The sequence below is a fragment of the Staurois parvus genome, unplaced genomic scaffold (assembly GCF_062004578.1).
Source record: "Staurois parvus isolate SC_StPar_1 unplaced genomic scaffold, SC_StPar_1.0 ptg002229l, whole genome shotgun sequence".
In the NCBI taxonomy this organism is placed as follows: domain Eukaryota; kingdom Metazoa; phylum Chordata; class Amphibia; order Anura; family Ranidae; genus Staurois; species Staurois parvus.
Genome location: NW_028320025.1, coordinates 258,945 through 283,417, shown reverse-complemented (window position 1 = coordinate 283,417; position 24,473 = coordinate 258,945). Strand labels below are relative to the sequence as shown.

Genomic DNA, 24,473 nt, shown 5'->3' with positions numbered 1-24,473 from the left:
GGAAATTGCAGGAAAGGAAACAATGTTGTATATAAAACGTGTATATTTGTGTATATTTGATCAAAATTGTCTTTATGAAACTGACGTTTGTTCTGTTTTTGTTTTTCAGGGTGAGCATAGGTGGTGGTGAAAGGGACAGTGTGAAGGGATTGGATAGGAGAACTATGTTGGTGTAGGGAGAGTTATTGTAGGGGTAGTTTGAAGTCTGAGAATGAAGGTGGATACGGGATTTTCTGTATATGTTAAATTTTACTTAACCGCTTCCTGTCTGCCCTAAAGCAGAAGTTCTGCTACAGGGTGGTACGGGTGCGTAAAATCACGTATATATACATGAATTTGCATTTCCGGGTAGGGGGCGCATGCGAACGCCATGGGCAACCTATCCGTGCCAACATTTGCGGCCTCGGCTGTCAATCACCAGGTCCCGCCCAGTGATTACTCGTTGGCGCCCAGTGATTGCCGAGTATCTCCGACGGGGGGGAGAACTGTTTGTACCCAAAACAGTTCTTTCCCCTGTCAGCTCCTGCACATTGCTTTGCATGGCTCTGCATAGCACAGCCATACAAAGCAGCGTGCTTACAGTAAAGCACACACACAGCACAGTATTTAAAACATCACACAGATAACCCTTTGATAGCCCTAGATGTTAACCCCTTCCTGCCCAGTGCCATTAGTACAGTGTCAGTGCTTTTTATTAGCGCTGATCACTGTATTGGTGTCACTGGGGATGTCAATGAAACCAAGTAAGTTCCCCCCAGTGTCAGAATGCTCACCGCAGTCCTTCTTTAGATTGGGATTTGCAGACTGGTTGGCAAGTTAGAGCTGGGAATTTTTTTTAGGAGGGGTGGGCTCCCTCAGGTCCACCTGACCCTTAGATGAGTTTTAGATATGGACATTTATAGTGGGGGTTCCCTGAGACCGGAATATTATTTCAAGGCTGATGTATATAAAAGGCAAACCGTGACTGATCTCTTGATTACCGGGAACGATGACTCTTCTCTGGCGTCCCAACAAATTTTCGAAGGCCCTTATCCATCTCTTCGCCATCTTTTTTTCTTGCTCTTAGTTTGTTTTACAGCGGAATTCCAGTCATGCCACAGAACACCTAGACACAGAGATACATTGTGACTAATGGCTACTAGGTTGTCCAGATCCCCCTGAGGAAGTAAGATGTCTGAGAGTCAGATTAAAATTTCTATGGAACTTTTTTTTTTTCTAATAGATATATATCCAAAACTAAAAACCGGAGACAAACAGCTTTTACCGAACTCCAGGCAGATATAATAGACAGAAAATATTAGAACTCTGTAGTTATTAACACTCGTCCATCATTAAATGAACATCTTAAATGCAAGCAATGTTGTAAGTAATAATTGAAACAAAACATGAAGCTTTGGACTCTTCAAACACTAAAAACAAATCGCACATCTCTGTACTAATAGACTCCTGATGTGTCACTCCTGCTGTGCTATGATAGCAATAAAGATAAATAAAAACTAATTGAAAAATGTAACCACTTGCCCTCCTGAGGATTTCCCCCCTTCCTGACCAGGCCATTTTTTTTACAGTGCTGCGTTACTTTAAAACAATTGCACGGTCATGCAACGCTGCAAACAAATGAAATGTAAGTCCTTTTTTTCCCCTTTAAAAAAAAATTCTATATTTTTTACTTTTTCCTATTAACCTCCCTGGCGGTATGATTATTTCAGATTTTTGGTGCTGAAAGCGGTACCATTTTTTTGCATGGAAATATGTATTTTTTTTATTGTAGGCTGTAATTTTTAGGAAAAACTCACTGAAATCTGTCCGAACAAGAGTCTAGTAAACATCCCGGGTATGATAAAATTTGAAACACAAAATCATAAATTATAATTTAATAAATAATCATAAAAATAATATAAAAATAATAAAAAATTTAATTCAATAATATAATCAAACCAAAAACACTGAAATGTGAAATAGAGCGCCAAGTTCGCACATTGCTGAGCTCAGTCGCAAAATCGTTTTCAGTTTCTGATGACGAATTTCCCCCACGAATCATTATCACTCAATTCTGTAAGTGGTTCTGATTTACTATCGCTGTTCTCTAGCTGATCTAAACCGCTTTTGACCTAAAGGGACACTTTTTGGACGCCATGGACATTTCTCAGTTTCCAGGCAGAAAGAACAGACAAAATGCAGGCAGGGCGCAGGACAAAGCACTCGGGACAATATGTATGTGAAATAGGTTGAAACAGCAATGTTTTACTGTGTAAAATGAAAAAAAAAAAAAAATGACATTTTTTAAAATTTTTAAATTTCCCGCCGCCGCCGGCGGCGGCGCCCGTACGTCCCGACATCACAGGGACAGGACACAGAAGCCGGATGCCGGCATCGGCCGGAGGAGATGGACGGGGACGCTGCAGGGGACACATCGTATGAGCGCAGGGTAAGGTAAGTGAAGAACACATGCCGGAGCAGCGCCGCATGGTATTCCCGAGTGTAGCTCGGGGTTACCGCTTTTGGTACTGAAATGTTACCCCGAGCTACACTCGGGAATACCGCCAAGGAGGTTAAACATGTGCAGTAAAAAAATTTAAAAGATGAAATCATACATGTTGATCATATCCCCCCTTATGTATTATACATGGAGATCATATCCCCCTTATGTATTATACATGGAGATCATATCCCCCTTATGTATTATACATGAAGATCATATCCCCCCCTTATGTATTATACATGGAGATCATATCCCCCCCCTTATGTATTATACATGGAGATCATATCCCCCCTTATGTATTATACATGTTGATCATATCCCCCCTTATGTATTAGACATGGAGACCATATCCCCCCTTATGTATTATACATGTTGATCATATCCCCCCTTATGTATTATACATGGAGATCATATCCCCCCTTATGTATTATACATGGAGATCATATCCCCCCTTATGTATTATACATGGTGATCATATCCCCCTTATGTATTATACATGGAGATCCTATCCCCCCTTATGTATTATACATGGAGATCCTATCCCCCCTTATGTATTATACATGGAGATCATATCCCCCCTTATGTATTATACATGGAGATCATATCCCCCCTTATGTATTATACATGGTGATCATATCCCCCTTATGTATTATACATGGAGATCATATCCCCCCTTATGTATTATACATGGAGATCATATCCCCCCCACTTATGTATTATACATGGAGATCATATCCCCCCTTATGTATTATACATGGTGATCATATCCCCCCTTATGTATTATACATGGAGATCATATCCCCCCTTATGTATTATACCTGGACATCATATCCCCCCTTATGTATTATACATGGTGATCATATCCCCCCTTATGTATTATACATGGAGATCATATCCCCCTTATGTATTATACATGGAGATCATATCCCCCCCTTATGTATTACACATGGAGATCATATCCCCCCTTATGTATTATACATGGAGATCATATCCCCCCTTATGTATTATACATGGAGATCATATCCCCCCTTATGTATTATACATGGAGATCATATCCCCCCTTATGTATTATACATGGAGATCATATCCCCCTTATGTATTATACATGGAGATCATATCCCCCCTTATGTATTATACATGGAGATCATATCCCCCCTTATGTATTATACATGGAGATCATATCCCCCCTTATGTATTATACATGGAGATCATATCCCCCCTTATGTATTATACATGGAGATCATATCCCCCCTTATGTATTATACATGGAGATCATATCCCCCCTTATGTATTATACATGGAGATCATATCCCCCCTTATGTATTATACATGGTGATCATATCCCCCTTATGTATTATACATGGAGATCATATCCCCCCTTATGTATTATACATGGAGATCATATCCCCCCCACTTATGTATTATACATGGAGATCATATCCCCCCTTATGTATTATACATGGTGATCATATCCCCCCTTATGTATTATACATGGAGATCATATCCCCCCTTATGTATTATACCTGGAGATCATATCCCCCCTTATGTATTATACATGGTGATCATATCCCCCCTTATGTATTATACATGGAGATCATATCCCCCTTATGTATTATACATGGAGATCATATCCCCCCCTTATGTATTACACATGGAGATCATATCCCCCCTTATGTATTATACATGGAGATCATATCCCCCCTTATGTATTATACATGGAGATCATATCCCCCCTTATGTATTATACATGGAGATCATATCCCCCCTTATGTATTATACATGGAGATCATATCCCCCTTATGTATTATACATGGAGATCATATCCCCCCTTATGTATTATACATGGAGATCATATCCCCCCTTATGTATTATACATGGAGATCATATCCCCCCTTATGTATTATACATGGAGATCATATCCCCCCTTATGTATTATACATGGAGATCATATCCCCCCTTATGTATTATACATGGAGATCATATCCCCCTTATGTATTATACATGGAGATCATATCCCCCCTTATTATACATGGAGATCATATCCCCCCTTATGTATTATACATGGTGATTAGAGATGAGCGAAGTATTCAAAAATTCGATTCGACTGATTCGGCGAATTCGTGGAAAAAATTTGATTCGAGTCGAATATATTCGCTGTGAATTTAACTTATAAAAGGGTGTTTCTAGGCTTCAGAGAGCCTTTATATTAGTGCAGAACACTGTACCTTTAATTTAAATGCCCTTGGAGTCTGCTGGGGAAGAGAAATAATACTGTCAGTCAGTATGACATGCAGATGAGTGCCGTCGATCTTAGAATCACCGCACACTTCACTCATTTGGGCAGTCACGGGGCCAAAACCAGAGTGTGGAGCCACAGTGTGGCGGTGGAGGCAGCAGCAATGGGAGGCCATACAGCACCCCATGACAAACTGGAACCCACCAGCAGTGTGAGGAGACCTGAAAGTGGCACATGGCAGAGTGTGGCGATGGAGACAGCAGCAATGGGAGGCCGTACAGGGACCCACGCTGCTGGTGGAGCTGCCACTGCTCCTACCACCCCACCCCTCCCCTGCTGCCATGGCAGCGGAACGCGAGCGCACAGGGCCCACAGTGTCTGAGGATGGACGTTGGCGCAGAAAGGCAGAGACCAACTGACTACATAGGTGGTTTTTATAGTACTTTATTTTGGCCTCCCTCTCAGCAGGTGTGAAAAAGGCCACCATTTTTGAATGGTAGCGAGGGTCCAACAAGGTGGACAGCCAAAAGTCATCCCTCTGTCTGATGGTTATTATTCGGCTGACGCTACGCAAGCAACCGAGCATGCTATGGGCCATTTGTGCCAAGGAATGCGAGGGACTCCCTGCATTCCTCTCCACAGCATACTGCCACGGTGCGTCTGGGTCCTCTGTCTCCTCCTCCTCCTCCTCTACCAGATGCTCCTGCTCCTCCACTCCTGTCCGCTGAGTGGAAAAACCACCCATTTCACTCAATAATTCCTGAGCACCAATGTCCTCCTCTACCTCCTCCTCTTCTTCCTGTCCTGCCCCCACAGGGGTCATGTGGCGTTGAGATCTGTGCGCCACGTCTACCGCACCCTGACCAGCCATTGTTAACAGCATTTGTTCCAGGACGTGCAACAGAGGAATGACGTCGTTCATCCCATAGTCCTGCCGACTCACGAATAGCGTGGCCTCCTCAAAGGGCCTGAGCAAGTGGCAGGTGTCACGCATGAGCTGCCAATGGCTGACATCTAAGTTACACAGGGGAGTACCTTTATCCGCTTGTAACATCAGGAAATCGGTGATGGCCTTTCGCTGTTCGTAAAGGCGGTCTAACATATGTAGGGTTGAATTCCACCTTGTTGCAACGTCACAGCATGAGGAGTCGGTACAGGGGCCCATGGCAGATTAGGGGCCTGGCCGCAGCTATGGGAGGCCCGTAATCTGCCAGCACCCTATGACAAAATGGAACCCAGCAGCAGTGTGAGGAGACCTGAAAGTGGCACATGGCAGACTGTGGCAATGGAGACAGCAGCAATGGGAGGCCGTACAGGGACCCATGACACACTGTGGACCTGGCAGCAGTGTGAGGAGGCGGTACGGGGGCCCATGGCAGATTAGGGGCCTGGCAGCAGCTATGGGAGGCCTGTAATCTGCCAGAATCCTATGACAAAATGGAACCCAGCAGGAGTGTGAGGAGACCTGAAAGTGGCACATGGCAGAGTGTGGCGATGGAGACAGCAGCAATGGGAGGCGGTACAGGGACCCATGACACACTGTGGACCTGGCAGCAGCGTGAGGAGGCGGTACGGGGGCCCATGGCAGATTAGGGGCCTGGCAGCAGCTATGGGAGGCCTGTAATCTGCCAGCATCCTATGACAAAATGGAACCCAGCAGGAGTGTGAGGAGACCTGAAAGTGGACCATGGCAGAGTGTGGCGATGGAGACAGCAGCAATGGGAGGCCGTACAAGGACCCATGACACACTGTGGACCTGGCAGCAGCGTGAGGAGGCGGTACGGGGGCCCATGGCAGATTAGGGGCCTGGCAGCAGCTATGGGAGGCCTGTAATCTGCCAGCATCCTATGACAAAATGAAACCCAGCAGGAGTGTGAGGAGACCTGAAAGTGGCACATGGCAGAGTGTGGCGATGGAGACAGCAGCAATGGGAGGCGGTACAGGGACCCATGACACACTGTGGACCTGGCAGCAGCATGAGGAGGCGGAACAGGGGCCCATGGCAGATTAGGGGCCTGGCCGCAGCAATGTGAGGCCCGTAATCTGCCAGCAACCTATGACAAAATGGAACCCAGCAGGAGTGTGAGGAGACCTGAAAGTGGCACATGGCAGAGTGTGGCGATGGAGACAGCAGCAATGGGAGGCGGTACAGGGACCCATGACACACTGTGGACCTGGCAGCAGCGTGAGGAGGCGGTACAGGGGCCCATGGCAGATTAGGGGCCTGGCAGCAGCTATGGGAGACGCCCGTAATCTGCCAGCAACCTATGACAAAAATGGAACCCAGCAGGAGTGTGAGGAGACCTGAAAGTGGACCATGGCAGAGTGTGGCGATGGAGACAGCAGCAATGGGAGGCGGTACAGGGACCCATGACACACTGTGGACCTGGCAGCAGCGTGAGGAGGTGGTACAGGGGCCCATGGCAGATTAGGGGCCTGGCAGCAGCTATGGGAGACGCCCGTAATCTGCCAGCAACCTATGACAAAATGGAACCCAGCAGGAGTGTGAGGAGACCTGAAAGTGGCACATGGCAGAGTGTGGCGATGGAGACAGCAGCAATGGGAGGCGGTACAGGGACCCATGACACACTGTGGACCTGGCAGCAGCGTGAGGAGGCGGTATGGGGGTCCATGGCAGATTAGGGGCCTGGCAGCAGCTATGGGAGGCCTGTAATCTGCCAGCATCCTATGACAAAATGGAACCCAGCAGGAGTGTGAGGAGACCTGAAAGTGGCACATGGCAGAGTGTGGCGATGGAGACAGCAGCAATGGGAGGCCGTACAGGGACCCATAACACACTGTGGACCTGGCAGCAGCGTGAGGAGGCAGTACGGGGGCCCATGGCAGATTAGGGGCCTGGAAGCAGCAATGGGAGGCCTGTAATCTGCCAGCATCCTATGACAAAATGGAACCCAGCAGGAGTGTGAGAAGACCTGAAAGTGGCACATGGCAGAGTGTGGCGATGGAGACAGCAGCAATGGGAGGCCGTACAGGGACCCATGACACACTGTGGACCTGGCAGCAGCGTGAGGAGGCGGTACGGGGGCCCATGGCAGATTAGGGGCCTGGCAGCAGCAATGGGAGGCCTGTAATCTGCCAGCATCCTATGACAAAATGGAACCCAGCAGGAGTGTGAGGAGACCTGAAAGTGGCACATGGCAGAGTGTGGCGATGGAGACAGCAGCAATGGCAGGCCGTACAGGGACCCATGACACACTGTGGACCTGGCAGCAGCGTGAGGAGGCGGTACGGGGGCCCATGGCAGATTAGGGGCCTGGCAGCAGCTATGGGAGGCCTGTAATCTGCCAGCATCCTATGACAAAATGGAACCCAGCAGGAGTGTGAGGAGACCTGAAAGTGGCACATGGCAGAGTGTGGCGATGGAGACAGCAGCAATGGGAGGCGGTACAGGGACCCATGACACACTGTGGACCTGGCAGCAGCGTGAGGAGGCGGTACAGGGGCCCATGGCAGATTAGGGGCCTGGCAGCAGCTATGGGAGACGCCCGAAATCTGCCAGCATCCTATGACAAAATGGAACCCAGCAGGAGTGTGAGGAGACCTGAAAGTGGCACATGGCAGAGTGTGGCGATGGAGACAGCAGCAATGGGAGGCGGTACAGGGACCCATGACACACTGTGGACCTGGCAGCAGCGTGAGGAGGCGGTACAGGGGCCCATGGCAGATTAGGGGCCTGGCAGCAGCTATGGGAGACGCCCGTAATCTGCCAGCAACCTATGACAAAATGGAACCCAGCAGGAGTGTGAGGAGACCTGAAAGTGGCACATGGCAGAGTGTGGCGATGGAGACAGCAGCAATGGGAGGCGGTACAGGGACCCATGACACACTGTGGACCTGGCAGCAGCGTGAGGAGGTGGTACAGGGGCCCATGGCAGATTAGGGGCCTGGCAGCAGCTATGGGAGACGCCCGTAATCTGCCAGCAACCTATGACAAAATGGAACCCAGCAGCAGTGTGAGGAGACCTGAAAGTGGCACATGGCAGAGTGTGGCGATGGAGACAGCAGCAATGGGAGGCGGTACAGGGACCCATGACACACTGTGGACCTGGCAGCAGCGTGAGGAGGCGGTACGGGGGCCAATGGCAGATTAGGGGCCTGGCAGCAGCTATGGGAGGCCTGTAATCTGCCAGCATCCTATGACAAAATGGAACCCAGCAGGAGTGTGAGGAGACCTGAAAGTGGCACATGGCAGAGTGTGGCGATGGAGACAGCAGCAATGGGAGGCCGTACAGGGACCCATAACACACTGTGGACCTGGCAGCAGCGTGAGGAGGCAGTACGGGGGCCCATGGCAGATTAGGGGCCTGGAAGCAGCTATGGGAGGCCTGTAATCTGCCAGCATCCTATGACAAAATGGAACCCAGCAGGAGTGTGAGAAGACCTGAAAGTGGCACATGGCAGAGTGTGGCGATGGAGACAGCAGAAATGGGAGGCCGTACAGGGACCCATGACACACTGTGGACCTGGCAGCAGCGTGAGGAGGCGGTACGGGGGCCCATGGCAGATTAGGGGCCTGGCAGCAGCAATGGGAGGCCTGTAATCTGCCAGCATCCTATGACAAAATGGAACCCAGCAGGAGTGTGAGGAGACCTGAAAGTGGCACATGGCAGAGTGTGGCGATGGAGACAGCAGCAATGGCAGGCCGTACAGGGACCCATGACACACTGTGGACCTGGCAGCAGCGTGAGGAGGCGGTACGGGGGCCCATGGCAGATTAGGGGCCTGGCAGCAGCTATGGGAGGCCTGTAATCTGCCAGCATCCTATGACAAAATGGAACCCAGCAGGAGTGTGAGGAGACCTGAAAGTGGCACATGGCAGAGTGTGGCGATGGAGACAGCAGCAATGGGAGGCCGTACAGGGACCCATGACACACTGTGGACCTGGCAGCAGCGTGAGGAGGCGGTACGGGGGCCCATGGCAGATTAGGGGCCTGGCAGCAGCTATGGGAGGCCTGTAATCTGCCAGCATCCTATGACAAAATGGAACCCAGCAGGAGTGTGAGGAGACCTGAAAGTGGCACATGGCAGAGTGTGGCGATGGAGACAGCAGCAATGGGAGGCGGTACAGGGACCCATGACACACTGTGGACCTGGCAGCAGCGTGAGGAGGCGGTACAGGGGCCCATGGCAGATTAGGGGCCTGGCAGCAGCTATGGGAGACGCCCGAAATCTGCCAGCAACCTATGACAAAATGGAACCCAGCAGGAGTGTGAGGAGACCTGAAAGTGGCACATGGCAGAGTGTGGCGATGGAGACAGCAGCAATGGGAGGCGGTACAGGGACCCATGACACACTGTGGACCTGGCAGCAGCGTGAGGAGGCGGTACAGGGGCCCATGGCAGATTAGGGGCCTGGCAGCAGCTATGGGAGACGCCCGTAATCTGCCAGCAACCTATGACAAAATGGAACCCAGCAGGAGTGTGAGGAGACCTGAAAGTGGCACATGGCAGAGTGTGGCGATGGAGACAGCAGCAATGGGAGGCGGTACAGGGACCCATGACACACTGTGGACCTGGCAACAGCGTGAGGAGGTGGTACAGGGGCCCATGGCAGATTAGGGGCCTGGCAGCAGCTATGGGAGACACCCGTAATCTGCCAGCAACCTATGACAAAATGGAACCCAGCAGGAGTGTGAGGAGACCTGAAAGTGGCACATGGCAGAGTGTGGCGATGGAGACAGCAGCAATGGCAGGCCGTACAGGGACCCATGACACACTGTGGACCTGGCAGCAGCGTGAGGAGGCGGTACAGGGGCCCATGGCAGATTAGGGGCCTGGCAGCAGCTATGGGAGGCCTGTAATCTGCCAGCATCCTATGACAAAATGGAACCCAGCAGGAGTGTGAGGAGACCTGAAAGTGGCACATGGCAGAGTGTGGCGATGGAGACAGCAGCAATGGGAGGCGGTACAGGGACCCATGACACACTGTGGACCTGGCAGCAGCGTGAGGAGGCGGTACGGGGGCCCATGGCAGATTAGGGGCCTGGCAGCAGCTATGGGAGACGCCCGTAATCTGCCAGCAACCTATGACAAAATGGAACCCAGCAGGAGTGTGAGGAGACCTGAAAGTGGCACATGGCAGAGTGTGGCGATGGAGACAGCAGCAATGGGAGGCCGTACAGGGACCCATGACACACTGTGGACCTGGCAGCAGTGTGAGGATGCGGTACGGGGGCCCATGGCAGATTAGGGGCCTGGCAGCAGCTATGGGAGGCCTGTAATCTGCCAGCATCCTATGACAAAATGGAACCCAGCAGGAGTGTGAGGAGACCTGAAAGTGGCACATGGCAGAGTGTGGCGATGGAGACAGCAGCAATGGGAGGCGGTACAGGGACCCATGACACACTGTGGACCTGGCAGCAGCGTGAGGAGGCGGTACGGGGGCCCATGGCAGATTAGGGGCCTGGCAGCAGCTATGGGAGGCCTGTAATCTGCCAGCATCCTATGACAAAATGAAACCCAGCAGGAGTGTGAGGAGACCTGAAAGTGGCACATGGCAGAGTGTGGCGATGGAGACAGCAGCAATGGGAGGCGGTACAGGGACCCATGACACACTGTAGACCTGGCAGCAGCATGAGGAGGCGGTACAGGGGCCCATGGCAGATTAGGGGCCTGGCCGCAGCAATGTGAGGCCCGTAATCTGCCAGCATCCTATGACAAAATGGAACCCAGCAGGAGTGTGAGGAGACCTGAAAGTGGCACATGGCAGAGTGTGGCGATGGAGACAGCAGCAATGGGAGGCGGTACAGGGACCCATGACACACTGTGGACCTGGCAGCAGCGTGAGGAGGCGGTACGGGGGCCCATGGCAGATTAGGGGCCTGGTAGCAGCTATGGGAGACGCCCGTAATCTTCCAGCAACCTATGACAAAATGGAACACAGCAGGAGTGTGAGGAGACCTGAAAGTGGCACATGGCAGAGTGTGGCGATGGAGACAGCAGCAATGGGAGGCGGTACAGGACCCATGACACACTGTGGACCTGGCAGCAGCGTGAGGAGGCGGTACGGGGGCCCATGGCAGATTAGGGGCCTGGTAGCAGCTATGGGAGACGCCCGTAATCTTCCAGCAACCTATGACAAAATGGAACACAGCAGGAGTGTGAGGAGACCTGAAAGTGGCACATGGCAGAGTGTGGCGATGGGAGACAGCAGCAATGGGAGGCGGTACAGGGACCCATGACACACTGTGGACCTGGCAGCAGCGTGAGGAGGCGGTACAGGGGCCCATGGCAGATTAAGGGCCTGGCAGCAGCTATGGGAGACGCCCGTAATCTGCCAGCAACCTATGACAAAATGGAACCCAGCAGGAGTGTGAGGAGACCTGAAAGTGGCACATGGCAGAGTGTGGCGATGGAGACAGCAGCAATGGGAGGCGGTACAGGGACCCATGACACACTGTGGACCTGGCAGCAGCGTGAGGAGGCGGTACGGGGGCCCATGGCAGATTAGGGGCCTGGCAGCAGCTATGGGAGGCGGTACAGGGACCCATGACACACTGTGGACCTGGCAGCAGCATGAGGAGGCGGTACAGGGGCCCATGGCAGATTAGGGGCCTGGCAGCAGCTATGGGAGACGCCCGTAATCTGCCAGCAACCTATGACAAAATGGAACCCAGCAGGAGTGTGAGGAGACCTGAAAGTGGCACATGGCAGAGTGTGGCGATGGAGACAGCAGCAATGGGAGGCGGTACAGGGACCCATGACACACTGTGGACCTGGCAACAGCGTGAGGAGGTGGTACGGGGGCCTATGGCAGATTAGGGGCCTGGAAGCAGCTATGGGAGACGCCCGTAATCTGCCAGCAACCTATGACAAAATGGAACCCAGCAGGAGTGTGAGGAGACCTGAAAGTGGCACATGGCAGAGTGTGGCGATGGAGACAGCAGCAATGGGAGGCGGTACAGGGACCCATGACACACTGTGGACCTGGCAGCAGCGTGAGGAGGCGGTACAGGGGCCCATGGCAGATTAGGGGCCTGGCAGCAGCCATGGGAGGCCTGTAATCTGCCAGCAACCTATGACAAAATGGAACCCAGCAGGAGTGTGAGGAGACCTGAAAGTGGCACATGGCAGAGTGTGGCGTTGGAGACAGCAGCAATGGGAGGCGGTACAGGGACCCATGACACACTGTGGACCTTGCAGCAGCGTGAGGAGGCGGTACAGGGGCCCATGGCAGATTAGGGGCCTGGCAGCAGCTATGGGAGACGCCCGTAATCTGCCAGCATCCTATGACAAAATGGAACCCAGCAGGAGTGTGAGGAGACCTGAAAGTGGCACATGGCAGAGTGTGGCGATGGAGACAGCAGCAATGGGAGGCGGTACAGGGACCCATGACACACTGTGGACCTGGCAGCAGCGTGAGGAGGCGGTACAGGGGCCCATGGCAGATTAGGGGCCTGGCAGCAGCTATGGGAGACACCCGTAATCTGCCAGCAACCTATGACAAAATGGAACCCAGCAGGAGTGTGAGGAGACCTGAAAGTGGCACATGGCAGAGTGTGGCGTTGGAGACAGCAGCAATGGGAGGCCGTACAGGGACCCATGAGACACTGTGGACCTTGCAGCAGCGTGAGGAGGCGGTACAGGGGCCCATGGCAGATTAGGGGCCTGGCAGCAGCTATGGGAGACGCCCGTAATCTGCCAGCATCCTATGACAAAATGGAACCCAGCAGGAGTGTGAGGAGACCTGAAAGTGGCACATGGCATGACACACTGTGGACCTGGCAGCAGCATGAGGCGGTACAGGGACCCATGGCAGATTAGGGGCCTGGCAGCAGCAATGGGAGGCCCGTAATCTGCCAGCACTCTATGACAAAATGGAACACAGCAGCAGTGTGAGGAGACCTGAAAGTGGCACATGGCATGACACACTGTGGACCTGGCAGCAGCATGAGGCGGTACAGGGGCCCATGGCAGATTAGGGGCCTGGCAGCAGCTATGGGAGGCCCGTAATCTGCCAGCACTCTATGACAAAATGGAACACAGCAGCAGTGTGAGGAGACCTGAAAGTGGCACATGGCATGACACACTGTGGACCTGGCAGCAGCATGAGGAGGCGGTACGGGGGCCCATGGCAGATTAGGGGCCTGGCAGCAGCTATGGGAGGCCCGTAATCTGCCAGCACCCTATGACAAAATGGAACACACCAGCAGTGTGAGGAGACCTGAAAGTGGCACATGGCATGACACACTGTGGACCTGGCAGCAGCATGAGGCGGTACAGGGGCCCATGGCAGATTAGGGGCCTGGCAGCAGCTATGGGAGGCCCGTAATCTGCCAGCAACCTATGACAAAATGAAACACACCAGCAGTGTGAGGAGACCTGAAAGTGGCACATGGCATGACACACTGTTGACCTGGCAGCAGCATGAGGAGGCGGTACAGGGGCCCATGGCAGATTAGGGGCCTGGCAGCAGCTATGGGAGGCCCGTAATCTGCCAGCACCCTATGACAAAATGGAACACACCAGCAGTGTGAGGAGACCTGAAAGTGGCACATGGCATGACACACTGTGGACCTGGCAGCAGCATGAGGCGGTACAGGGGCCCATGGCAGATTAGGGGCCTGGCAGCAGCAATGGGAGGCCCGTAATCTGCCAGCACCCTATGACAAAATGAAACGCAGCAGCAGTGTGAGGAGACCTGAAAGTGGCACATGGCAGGGGCATGATTCATGGCGGATTTAGTCAGTTGTGTCAGGAACTGGTGGTTTGAAATCCAGACTAATCCACGCCTGATTCATTTTCACAAACGTGAGTCTCTCCACAGTTTGGGTGGACAGTCGTGTCCTCCGCGGAGTTACAATACCTCCTGCCGCACTAAACACGCGCTTCGATGCCACGCTACTGGCCGGGCATGACAGCCTTTCAAGGGCAAATTCAGCTAGTTGGGGCCAAAGGTAAAGTTTCGTTGCCCAGTAGTCAAGGGGATTGTCTACCTCGGTTGGCAGGGTGCTGTCCAAGTAGGCCCAAGCCTGTTGTTTGAGCTCCTGCTCCAGGTCCACCTGATGCTGCTGCTGCTGCTGCGGCTGGTTAGTAGTTTCCTCACTGCGCTGGTGAAGAAAGCTACTCATCATCGACTGCAGACTGAGGCAGCCGCTGCTGGTGGAGCTGCCACTGCTCCTACCACCCCACCCCTCCCCTGCTGCCATGGCAGCGGAACGCGAGCGCACAGGGCCCACAGTGTCTGAGGATGGACGTTGGCGCACAAAGGCAGAGACCAACTGACTACATAGGTGGTTTTTATACTACGTAATTTTGGCCTCCCTCACAGCAGGTGTGAAAAAGGCCACCATTTCGGAACGGTAGCGAGGGTCCAACAAGGTGGACAGCCAAAAGTCATCCCTCTGTCTGATGGTTATTATTCGGCTGTCGCTACGCAAGCAACCGAGCATGCTATGGGCCATTTGTGCCAAGGAATGCGAGGGACTCCCTGCCTCCATCTCCACAGCATACTGCCACGGTGCGTCTGGGTCCTCTGTCTCCTCCTCCTCCTCCTCTACCAGATGCTCCTGCTCCTCCACTCCTGTCCGCTGAGTGGAAAAACCACCCATTTCACTCAATAATTCCTGAGCACAAATGTCCTCCTCTACCTCCTCCTCTTCCTGTCCTGCCCCCACAGGGGTCATGTGGCGTTGAGATCTGTGCGCCACGTCTACCGCACCCTGACCAGCCATTGTTAACAGCATTTGTTCCAGGACGTGCAACAGAGGAATGACGTCGTTCATCCCATAGTCCTGCCGACTCACGAATAGCGTGGCCTCCTCAAAGGGCCTGAGCAAGCGGCAGGTGTCACACATGAGCTGCCAATGGCTGACATCTAAGTTACACAGGGGAGTACCTTTATCCGCTTGTAACATCAGGAAATCGGTGATGGCCTTTCGCTGTTCGTAAAGGCGGTCTAACATGTGTAGGGTTGAATTCCACCTTGTTGCAACGTCACAGATCAGGCGATGCTGTGGAATTCCGTTCTGCCGCTGCAGCTGAAGGAGGGTGTGCTTTGCGGTGTAGGAATGGCTGAAATGCATGCAAAGTTTACGTGACATTTTAAGGATGTCTTGCAGTGGGATGGTGGATTTTAGGAACCGCTTGACAACCAGATTGAACACGTGAGCCATGCATGGCGCATGGCACAACCTTCCTTGACGCAGAGCAGACACCATGTTCTTTCCGTTGTCGGTCAACATGGTTCCGATTTTCAGTTTGCGCGGAGACAGCCATCTGTCGATTTCTCTGTTCATTACACTCAGAAGTTCCTCCCCTGTGTGACTACGTTCGCCAAGGCATACCAGGTGCAGCACAGCGTGACACCGTTGCGCCCTGCACATGTGAAATGCCGGTCGGGTAATGGGACTTGGCACGGGGGTGGCGGCTGAGGACACGGCGGAAGAAGAGGTGGTAGAGGCGGACATCTTTGCTGGACCAAGGACGTGCAAACGTGGAGGCAAAAGCGTCGTGACCTGTCCAAGTTGCTGGTGCGGCTGTGCCGGCACCACGTTCACCCAGTGTGCCGTAAATGACATGTACTGTCCCTGACCGTAGTTACAGCTCCACACGTCGGCGCTGCCGTGCACTTTGGCAGAGACCGACATGCTCAAAGACTGGCCCACCATCTCTTCTACATGTGAATGCAGGGCTGGCACTGCCTTTTTGGCGAAGAAATGCCGGCTTGGCACTCTCCACCGCGGCGCGGCACAAGCCATCATTTCTCGGAAAGGTGCTGAGTCCACCACTTGGAAAGGGAGGGACTGCAGCACCAGCAACTTGGACAGGAGGACGTTCAGCTTTTGCACCGTCGGGTGCGTGCTCGCAAACTGTTGTCTCTTGGAAACGGATTCCAAAAAAGACTGCTGACGGAATCCGTGAAGAGGAGTAGCAGGAGAAGGAGCATCTGAACGAGCGGAACAACTCCCCTCAGCAGAGGTGTTGGAGCCTTGACTGGCTGATAGAGGGCGATTGACGTCGGGTGACGGAGCAAGTAACGGAGCGGGTGATGGAGCGGGGGCTGGGGCAGGCAGAACCGCCGTATCTTTATCACGGTTTTCCCAGGCCACCAAATGGCGACGCTGCATATGCTGATGCAACGCTGTAGTCCCAACATGGGCCCCCTGGCCACGCTTGACTTTCTGGCCACATAGTCGACATACGGCTACGTTTACTTCCTCGGGCGGCTTGACGAAAAATTGCCACACCGCCGAGTAGGAAACTTTGCCCCCGCTACTCCTCACTGGCTGACTGCTACTTCCTCCGTGCACACCGGCACCACTACTGGCCGTTGTGGTAGGCTGCAGTGGAGCTGGTGCTCTACTCCGTGGCCGTTTGCCTCCACTGACACTGCTGCGACCCTGCTGCCTCCTGGGCAACCCACTGACTGTTTTGCTCGCTGCCAAGCTGGCACCCTCTTCTCCTGATGATGCGGAAGAAATTGCCTGATGACGACGAGGCTGCCAAGTGCGATCAACCTCCTCATCATCAAGTAGGGTCTCTGCCTCACTACTAGCCCCCTCGGCTGCGTCTGGGTCAGGAGACAGACCTGTCTCTAGACCGGCTACCGAGCCACTCTCCTCGCCAGTACTTCTTCGCCTGGCTGCTGAAGAGGCGGATGTCTCCCCCCGTTCCTGACCGCCCTCTGTTAGCTCTTCCTCACTGTACAGTGGGGCTGAGCCCACAGCATGCGATACTTCGCTTGGTGAGGGAACAGCAAAGGACAGGGGCAGGTAGAGGACACGTGATTTCAGTGGGCTTGCTCCCGGGCCATGCCAACTAACGGTTGTGTCTGACGTACACACCAACCGTTGGCTGTAGGTGTCAGAGGTGACCTGGGAAGAGGAAGACGACCGAGCCAACCAATCGATGACGGCAGGGTTGTCGGTGGAGACACGACCGCTGGATGACACCGGGAGCACTGGCCTCTGGCTGCGACTAGTGCTGCCTCGAACCCTTCCTCTGCTGCCACGTCTGTTCGCTCCTAAAACATTGCCTCCTCTGCCACTCCTCTGCATGTTGTCTGACATACTCTTTAATTCAACGATTATGTGTCCCTGAGTAACAATTCTGTGTCTGTCCCTGAGTAACAATTCTGTGTCCCTGAGTAACAATTCTGTGTCCCTCAGTAACACTTCTGTGTCCCTCAGTAACAATTCTGTGTCCCTCAGTAACAATTCTGTGTCCCTCAGTAACAATTTTGTGTCTGTCCCTGAGTAACAATTCTGTGTCTGTCCCTGAGTAACAATTCTGTGTCCCTCAGTAACAATTCTGTGTCCCTCAGTAACAATTCTGTGTCCCTCAGTAACAATTCTGTGTCCCTCAGTAACAATTCTGTGTCCCTCAGTAACAATTCTGTGTCCCTGAGTAACAATTCTGTGTCCCTGAGTAACAATTCTGTGTCCCTCAGTAACAATTCTGTGTCCCTCAGTAACAATTCTGTGTCTGTCCCTGAGTAACAATTCTGTGTCCCTGAGTAACAATGCTGTGTCCCTCAGTAACAATGCTGTGTCCCTCAGTAACAATTCTGTGTCTGTCCCTGAGTAACAGTTCTGTGTCCCTGAGTAACAGTTCTGTGTCCCTGAGTAACAGTTCTGTGTCCCTCAGTAACAATTCTGTGTCTGTCCCTGAGTAACAATTCTGTGTCCCTCAGTAACAATTCTGTGTCCCTCAGTAACAATTCTGTGTCTGTCCCTGAGTAACAGTTCTGTGTCCCTGAGTAAAAGTTCTGTGTCCCTGAGTAACAGTTCTGTGTCCCTGAGTAACAGTTCTGTGTCCCTCAGTAACAATTCTGTGTCTGTCCCTGAGTAACAATTCTGTGTCCCTCAGTAACAATTCTGTGTCCCTCAGTAACAATTCTGTGTCTGTCCCTGAGTAACAGTTCTGTGTCCCTGAGTAACAGTTCTGTGTCCCTGAGTAACAGTTCTGTGTCCCTGAGTAACAATTCTGTGTCCCTCAGTAACAATTCTGTGTCCCTCAGTAACAATTCTGTGTCTGCCCCTGAGTAACAATTCTGTGTCTGTCCCTGAGTAACAATTCTGTGTCCCTCAGTAACAATTCTGTGTCCCTCAGTAACAATTCTGTGTCCCTCAGTAACAATTCTGTGTCTGTCCCTGAGTAACAATTCTGTGTCCCTGAGTAACAGTTCTGTGTCCCTGAGTAACAATTCTGTGTCCCTGAGTAACAATTCTGTGTCTGTCCCTGAGTAACAATTCTGTGTCTGTCCCTCAGTAACAATTCTGTGTCCCTCAGTAACAATTCTGTGTCTGCCCCTGAGTAACAATTCTGTGTCTGTCCCTGAGTAACAATTCTGTGTCCCTCAGTAACAATTCTGTGTCCCTCAGTAACAATTCTATGTCTGTCCCTGAGTAACAGTTCTGTGTCCCTGAGTAACAGTTCTGTGTCCCTGAGTAACAGTTCTGTGTCCCTGAGTAACAATTCTGTGTCTGTCCCGGAGTAACAATTCTGTGTCCCTCAGTAACAATTCTGTGTCCCTGAGTAACAATTCTGTGTCCCTCAGTAACAATTCTGTGTCCCTCAGTAACAATTCTGTGTCCCTCAGTAATTCTGTGTCCCCGAGTAACAATTCTGTGTCCCTGAGTAACAATTCTGTGTCTGTCCCTCAGTAACAATTCTGTGTCCCTCAGTAACAATTCTGTGTCCCTCAGTAACAATTCTGTGTCTGTCCCTGAGTAACAGTTCTGTGTCCCTCAGTAACAGTTCTGTGTCCCTCAGTAACAGTTCTGTGTCCCTCAGTAACAATTCTGTGTCCCTCAGTAACAATTCTGTGTCCCTCAGTAACAATTCTGTGTCCCTCAGTAACAATTCTGTGTCTGTCCCTGAGTAACAATTCTGTGTCTGTCCCTCAGTAACAATTCTGTGTCCCTCAGTAACAATTCTGTGTCCCTGAGTAACAATTCTGTGTCCCTCAGTAACAATTCTGTGTCTGTCCCTGAGTAACAATTCTGTGTCCCTCAGTAACAATTCTGTGTCCCTCAGTAACAATTCTGTGTCTGTCCCTGAGTAACAATTCTGTGTCCCTGAGTAACAATTCTGTGTCCCTCAGTAACAATTCTGTGTCCCTCAGTAACAATTCTGTGTCCCTCAGTAACAATTCTGTGTCTGTCCCCGAGTAACAATTCTGTGTCCCTGAGTAACAATTCTGTGTCCCTGAGTAACAATTCTGTGTCCCTCAGTAACAATTCTGTGTCTGTCCCTGAGTAACAATTCTGTGTCCCTGAGTAACAATTCTGTGTCCCTCAGTAACAATTCTGTGTCCCTGAGTAACAATTCTGTGTCCCTGAGTAACAGTTCTGTGTCCCTCAGTAACAATTCTGTGTCTGTCCCTCAGTAACAATTCTGTGTCCCTCAGTAACAATTCTGTGTCCCTCAGTAACAATTCTGTGTCCCTCAGTAACAATTCTGTGTCTGTCCCTGAGTAACAGTTCTGTGTCCCTGAGTAACAGTTCTGTGTCCCTCAGTAACAATTCTGTGTCCCTCAGTAACAATTCTGTGTCCCTCAGTAACAATTCTGTGTCCCTCAGTAACAATTCTGTGTCCCTGAGTAACAATTCTGTGTCTGTCCCTGAGTAACAATTCTGTGTCCCTCAGTAACAATTCTGTGTCTGTCCCTGAGTAACAATTCTGTGTCCCTGAGTAACAGTTCTGTGTCCCTGAGTAACAGTTCTGTGTCCCTCAGTAACAATTCTGTGTCTGTCCCTGAGTAACAATTCTGTGTCCCTCAGTAACAATTCTGTGTCCCTCAGTAACAATTCTGTGTCTGTCCCTGAGTAACAGTTCTGTGTCCCTGAGTAACAATTCTGTGTCCCTCAGTAACAATTCTGTGTCCCTCAGTAACAATTCTGTGTCTGTCCCTGAGTAACAATTCTGTGTCTGTCCCTCAGTAACAATTCTGTGTCCCTCAGTAACAATTCTGTGTCCCTCAGTAACAATTCTGTGTCTGTCCCTGAGTAACAGTTCTGTGTCCCTGAGTAACAGTTCTGTTTCCCTGAGTAACAGTTCTGTGTCCCTCAGTAACAATTCTGTGTCTGTCCCTGAGTAACAATTCTGGGTCCCTCAGTAACAATTCTGTGTCCCTCAGTAACAATTCTGTGTCCCTCAGTAACAATTCTGTGTCTGTCCCTGAGTAACAGTTCTGTGTCCCTGAGTAACAGTTCTGTGTCCCTGAGTAACAGTTCTGTGTCCCTGAGTAACAGTTCTGTGTCCCTCAGTAACAATTCTGTCTGTCCCTCAGTAACAATTCTGTGTCTGTCCCTGAGTAACAATTCTGTGTCTGTCCCTGAGTAACGTTTCTGTGGCCCTAAGTAACGTTTCTGTGGCCCTAAGTAATGTTTCTGTGGCCCTAAGTAACGATTTTGTGGCCCTAAGTAATGTTTCTGTGGCCCTAAGTAACGTTTCTGTGGCCCTAAGTAACGTTTCTGTGGCCCTAAGTAACGTTTCTGTGGCCCTAAGTAACGGTTCTGTGGCCCTAAGTAACGTTTCTGTGTCCCTAAGTAACGTTTCTGTGGCCCTAAGTAACGTTTCTGTGTCCCTAAGTAACGTTTCTGTGGCCCTAACTCTGTCCCTAATACAGAGAGATCTCCTTCTCTTGAATGACTGGAGGCAAATGGAGAATTCTAAAATGGCCGCCATTTATTGCTCGACCATTACACAGTGCTGGCTGGCTGGCTGCTGATTGGCTAATGCGATCACATGTCATTAATGAATGCATTATGGGTCAGCGCGCCTTGTCTGCGCGCCTTCCCAGACATCCCCGCTCCTTCGCCGCACATGTCGCCGCCATTTTAGGAAAAATTTCGATTCGCGCATCCGAAGTATGCTAGTTTTCTATTATTCGAAACGAATTCCACTTCGCCTACTTCGATTCGCTCATCTCTAATGGTGATCATATCCCCCCTTATGTATTATACATCAAAAAATATATAAGTTAGTGAGCGCAATCCGAAAAGCGACCAATGCACTAAAAGGAACTGACGCCGCGATCGTGACAATGATCACCATGTATACATACATAAAGGGGGATATGATCACCATGTATAATACATAAGGGGGGATATGATCTCCATGTATAATACATAAGGGGGGGATATGATCTCCATGTATAATACATAAGGGGGGATATGATTTCCATGTATAATACATAAGGGGGATATGATCTCCATGTATAATACATAAGGGGGGATATGATCTCCATGTATAATACATAAGGGGGGATATGATCACCATGTATAATATATAAGGGGGATATGATCTCCATGTATAATACATAAGGGGGGATATGATCACCATGTATAATACATAAGGGGGGATATGATCTCCAGGTATAATACATAAGGGGGGATATGATCTCCAGGTATAATACATAAGGGGGGATATGATCTCCATGTATAATACATAAGGGGGGATATGATCACCATGTATAATACATAAGGGAGGATATGATCTCCATGTATAATACATAAGGGGGGGATATGATCTCCATGTATAATACATAAGGGGGGGATATGATCTCCATGTATAATATATAAGGGGGGATATGATCTCCATGTATAATACATAAGGGGGGATATGATCTCCATGTATAATACATAAGGGGGGTATGATCTCCATGTATAATACATAAGGGGGGTATGATCTCCATGTATAATACATAAGGGGGGATATGATCACCATGTATAATACATAAGGGAGGATATGATCTCCATGTATAATACATAAGGGGGGGATATGATCTCCATGTAAACACACATCTGCAGTAGGAGTGATGCCATGCACGCCGGACGCCATATTAGCACTATATATAGGATAGAAAAATGCATAATCCAGCCGGCGCCATTTTTCCGTAGACCAGCATATTGAGCATGTGCGGGTGCCATTTTGCCGGTGATTTCCGGGTTGCTAAAAATGGCCACCGTATGTCCCACTGCACATGTGCCGGCGCCATTTTCTTGGTTAGAAGCTCCAGTGTCCTAACCCCAGAGTTGCCAGAGAACTTTAAACCCTCAAACACGGCCGTACGGTCGCCGATCTTACTGGGGGTGACACCCAAAATATGAGGACCCATTCCAGTGTCCTAGCAAAACCTGCCAAAAAGCAAAAAAATCATTACAACAAAAACTCTTGTACTCCATACATCTCTTATGTGACTAATAAGATGTAGAGGCACCACCTAGTATTCTATCTGAGAATAGTCATAGGTCAAACTTTAAATTAAAATTATAATTATAATAACCCATTAAACGGATATGACAGTAATATCCGTTCTGAATATAATACTGTGCATAGATAAAAAATGCGGTCGCTAATTTACTGAAATACCTTACTGCTTTCGGTACAGATTCTAGTTCAGTAATCTGCTCCAAAACCTGGCACATTTAAAGCGGTAATGTATATTTAAAATACTCTATTATAGCTACAAAATTAGTATAACAGTCAGAGGTACAAGAAAATTACATTACACATCCCAAAGCATCCAATAATAAAAATTAAAATTAAAACAAAATTAAAATTAAAAATAAAAATAAAGTAATGTCCCTGTCAGATGGGTAGTACAAATGTTTCAATGATATATGTGGTCAACTATTGTCAATGAAACAATTAAGGTCCACTTCCACATTCAAGCCACGCGGGGTCAGGGATTTCATTTCAAAAATCCACTTTGTTTCCAGACGTGAAACCTGTCTGGTATTATTAGAACCACGCCAATGATGTTGTGCCACGTCAATTCCTGTAAATTTAAGAGAAGATGGATCCCTATGATGAAAATCCCTATAGTGCTTTGATAAGGAATGTTCCCGGAAGCCCCTTTTAATATTGTACACATGATCTCTAAGCCTGTCACGGAGTCTCCTCGTTGTTCTACCTATATACTGTTTTTGGCACGGGCATTCTAGAAGATACACCACGTGTCGTGTATTACAAGAAATAAAAGAAGTTATCTCATAATCTTTACCGGTTACAGTAGAGGAGAAGGACTCAATTTTCCTCTTCGACATTTTACTATGTCTACATAATTGACATTTCTTACAAGGGAAGAAACCCTTAAAATTCCCGAAAAAGACTGGGCGTACGGGGGGATCCATAATGTTTGATGCAATGGTATTACATAATGTTAAGGCTTTCCTGAAAACAACTTCTGGTTTTCGAGGGAGAACTTTTGAAAGAATCGGATCCGCTCTAAGTATTTCCCAATGCTTCTTCACAATATGACGTATAATTTTATGCTGTATTGAATAGGGGGTAATGAACGGGCAGAACATTTCCTTTTTCTGTTTAGGTGGTCCAGAGAGTATATCATGCCTATCCAAATTAGCTACTATATTGATGTCTCAATCTAAGGAGTCAGCCAAATAGCCTTTATCCAAAAATCTCTGTTTGAGAATTTGTGCCTTCTCATAATAAGTCCCATTTTCAGTACAATTACGTCTTAGCCTCATAAATTGGCTTTTGGGAATACCAGCTAGCCATTTCGGATGATGACAGCTGTCCATAGGGATGTACCCGTTTCTATCTGATGGCTTGAAATATGCTTCAGTAATACATTTACCTCCTATGTTAATGATGGTAATATCCAAAAAATTTACACATTCAGAGCTATATTCGTATGTGAGTTTAATGTTCTGACTGTTATTGTTGAGTGTGCCAAAAAAATTTATAAGGGCTGTTTCTTCCCCCTGCCATTATAAATTATAAAAAAAAAGGAGAACATGATAGGGCAAGGTATATACAATCTAAG

General features: G+C 50.0%; 1 protein-coding gene across 1 annotated transcript in view; it reads right to left on the bottom strand.

Moving 5' to 3' along the window:
- The window catches only part of LOC149431510 (NACHT, LRR and PYD domains-containing protein 3-like), a gene marked incomplete at its 3' end in the record, with an annotated part of 204,385 nt that overhangs the window by 169,185 nt on the left and 10,727 nt on the right, over nt 1–24,473 (bottom strand). Inside the window, exon 2 of the mRNA XM_089665527.1 lies at nt 981–1,105. Within this exon, the coding sequence (XP_089521653.1) occupies nt 981–1,047 (67 nt within the window). The remainder of the gene's footprint in view (nt 1–980; nt 1,106–24,473) is intronic.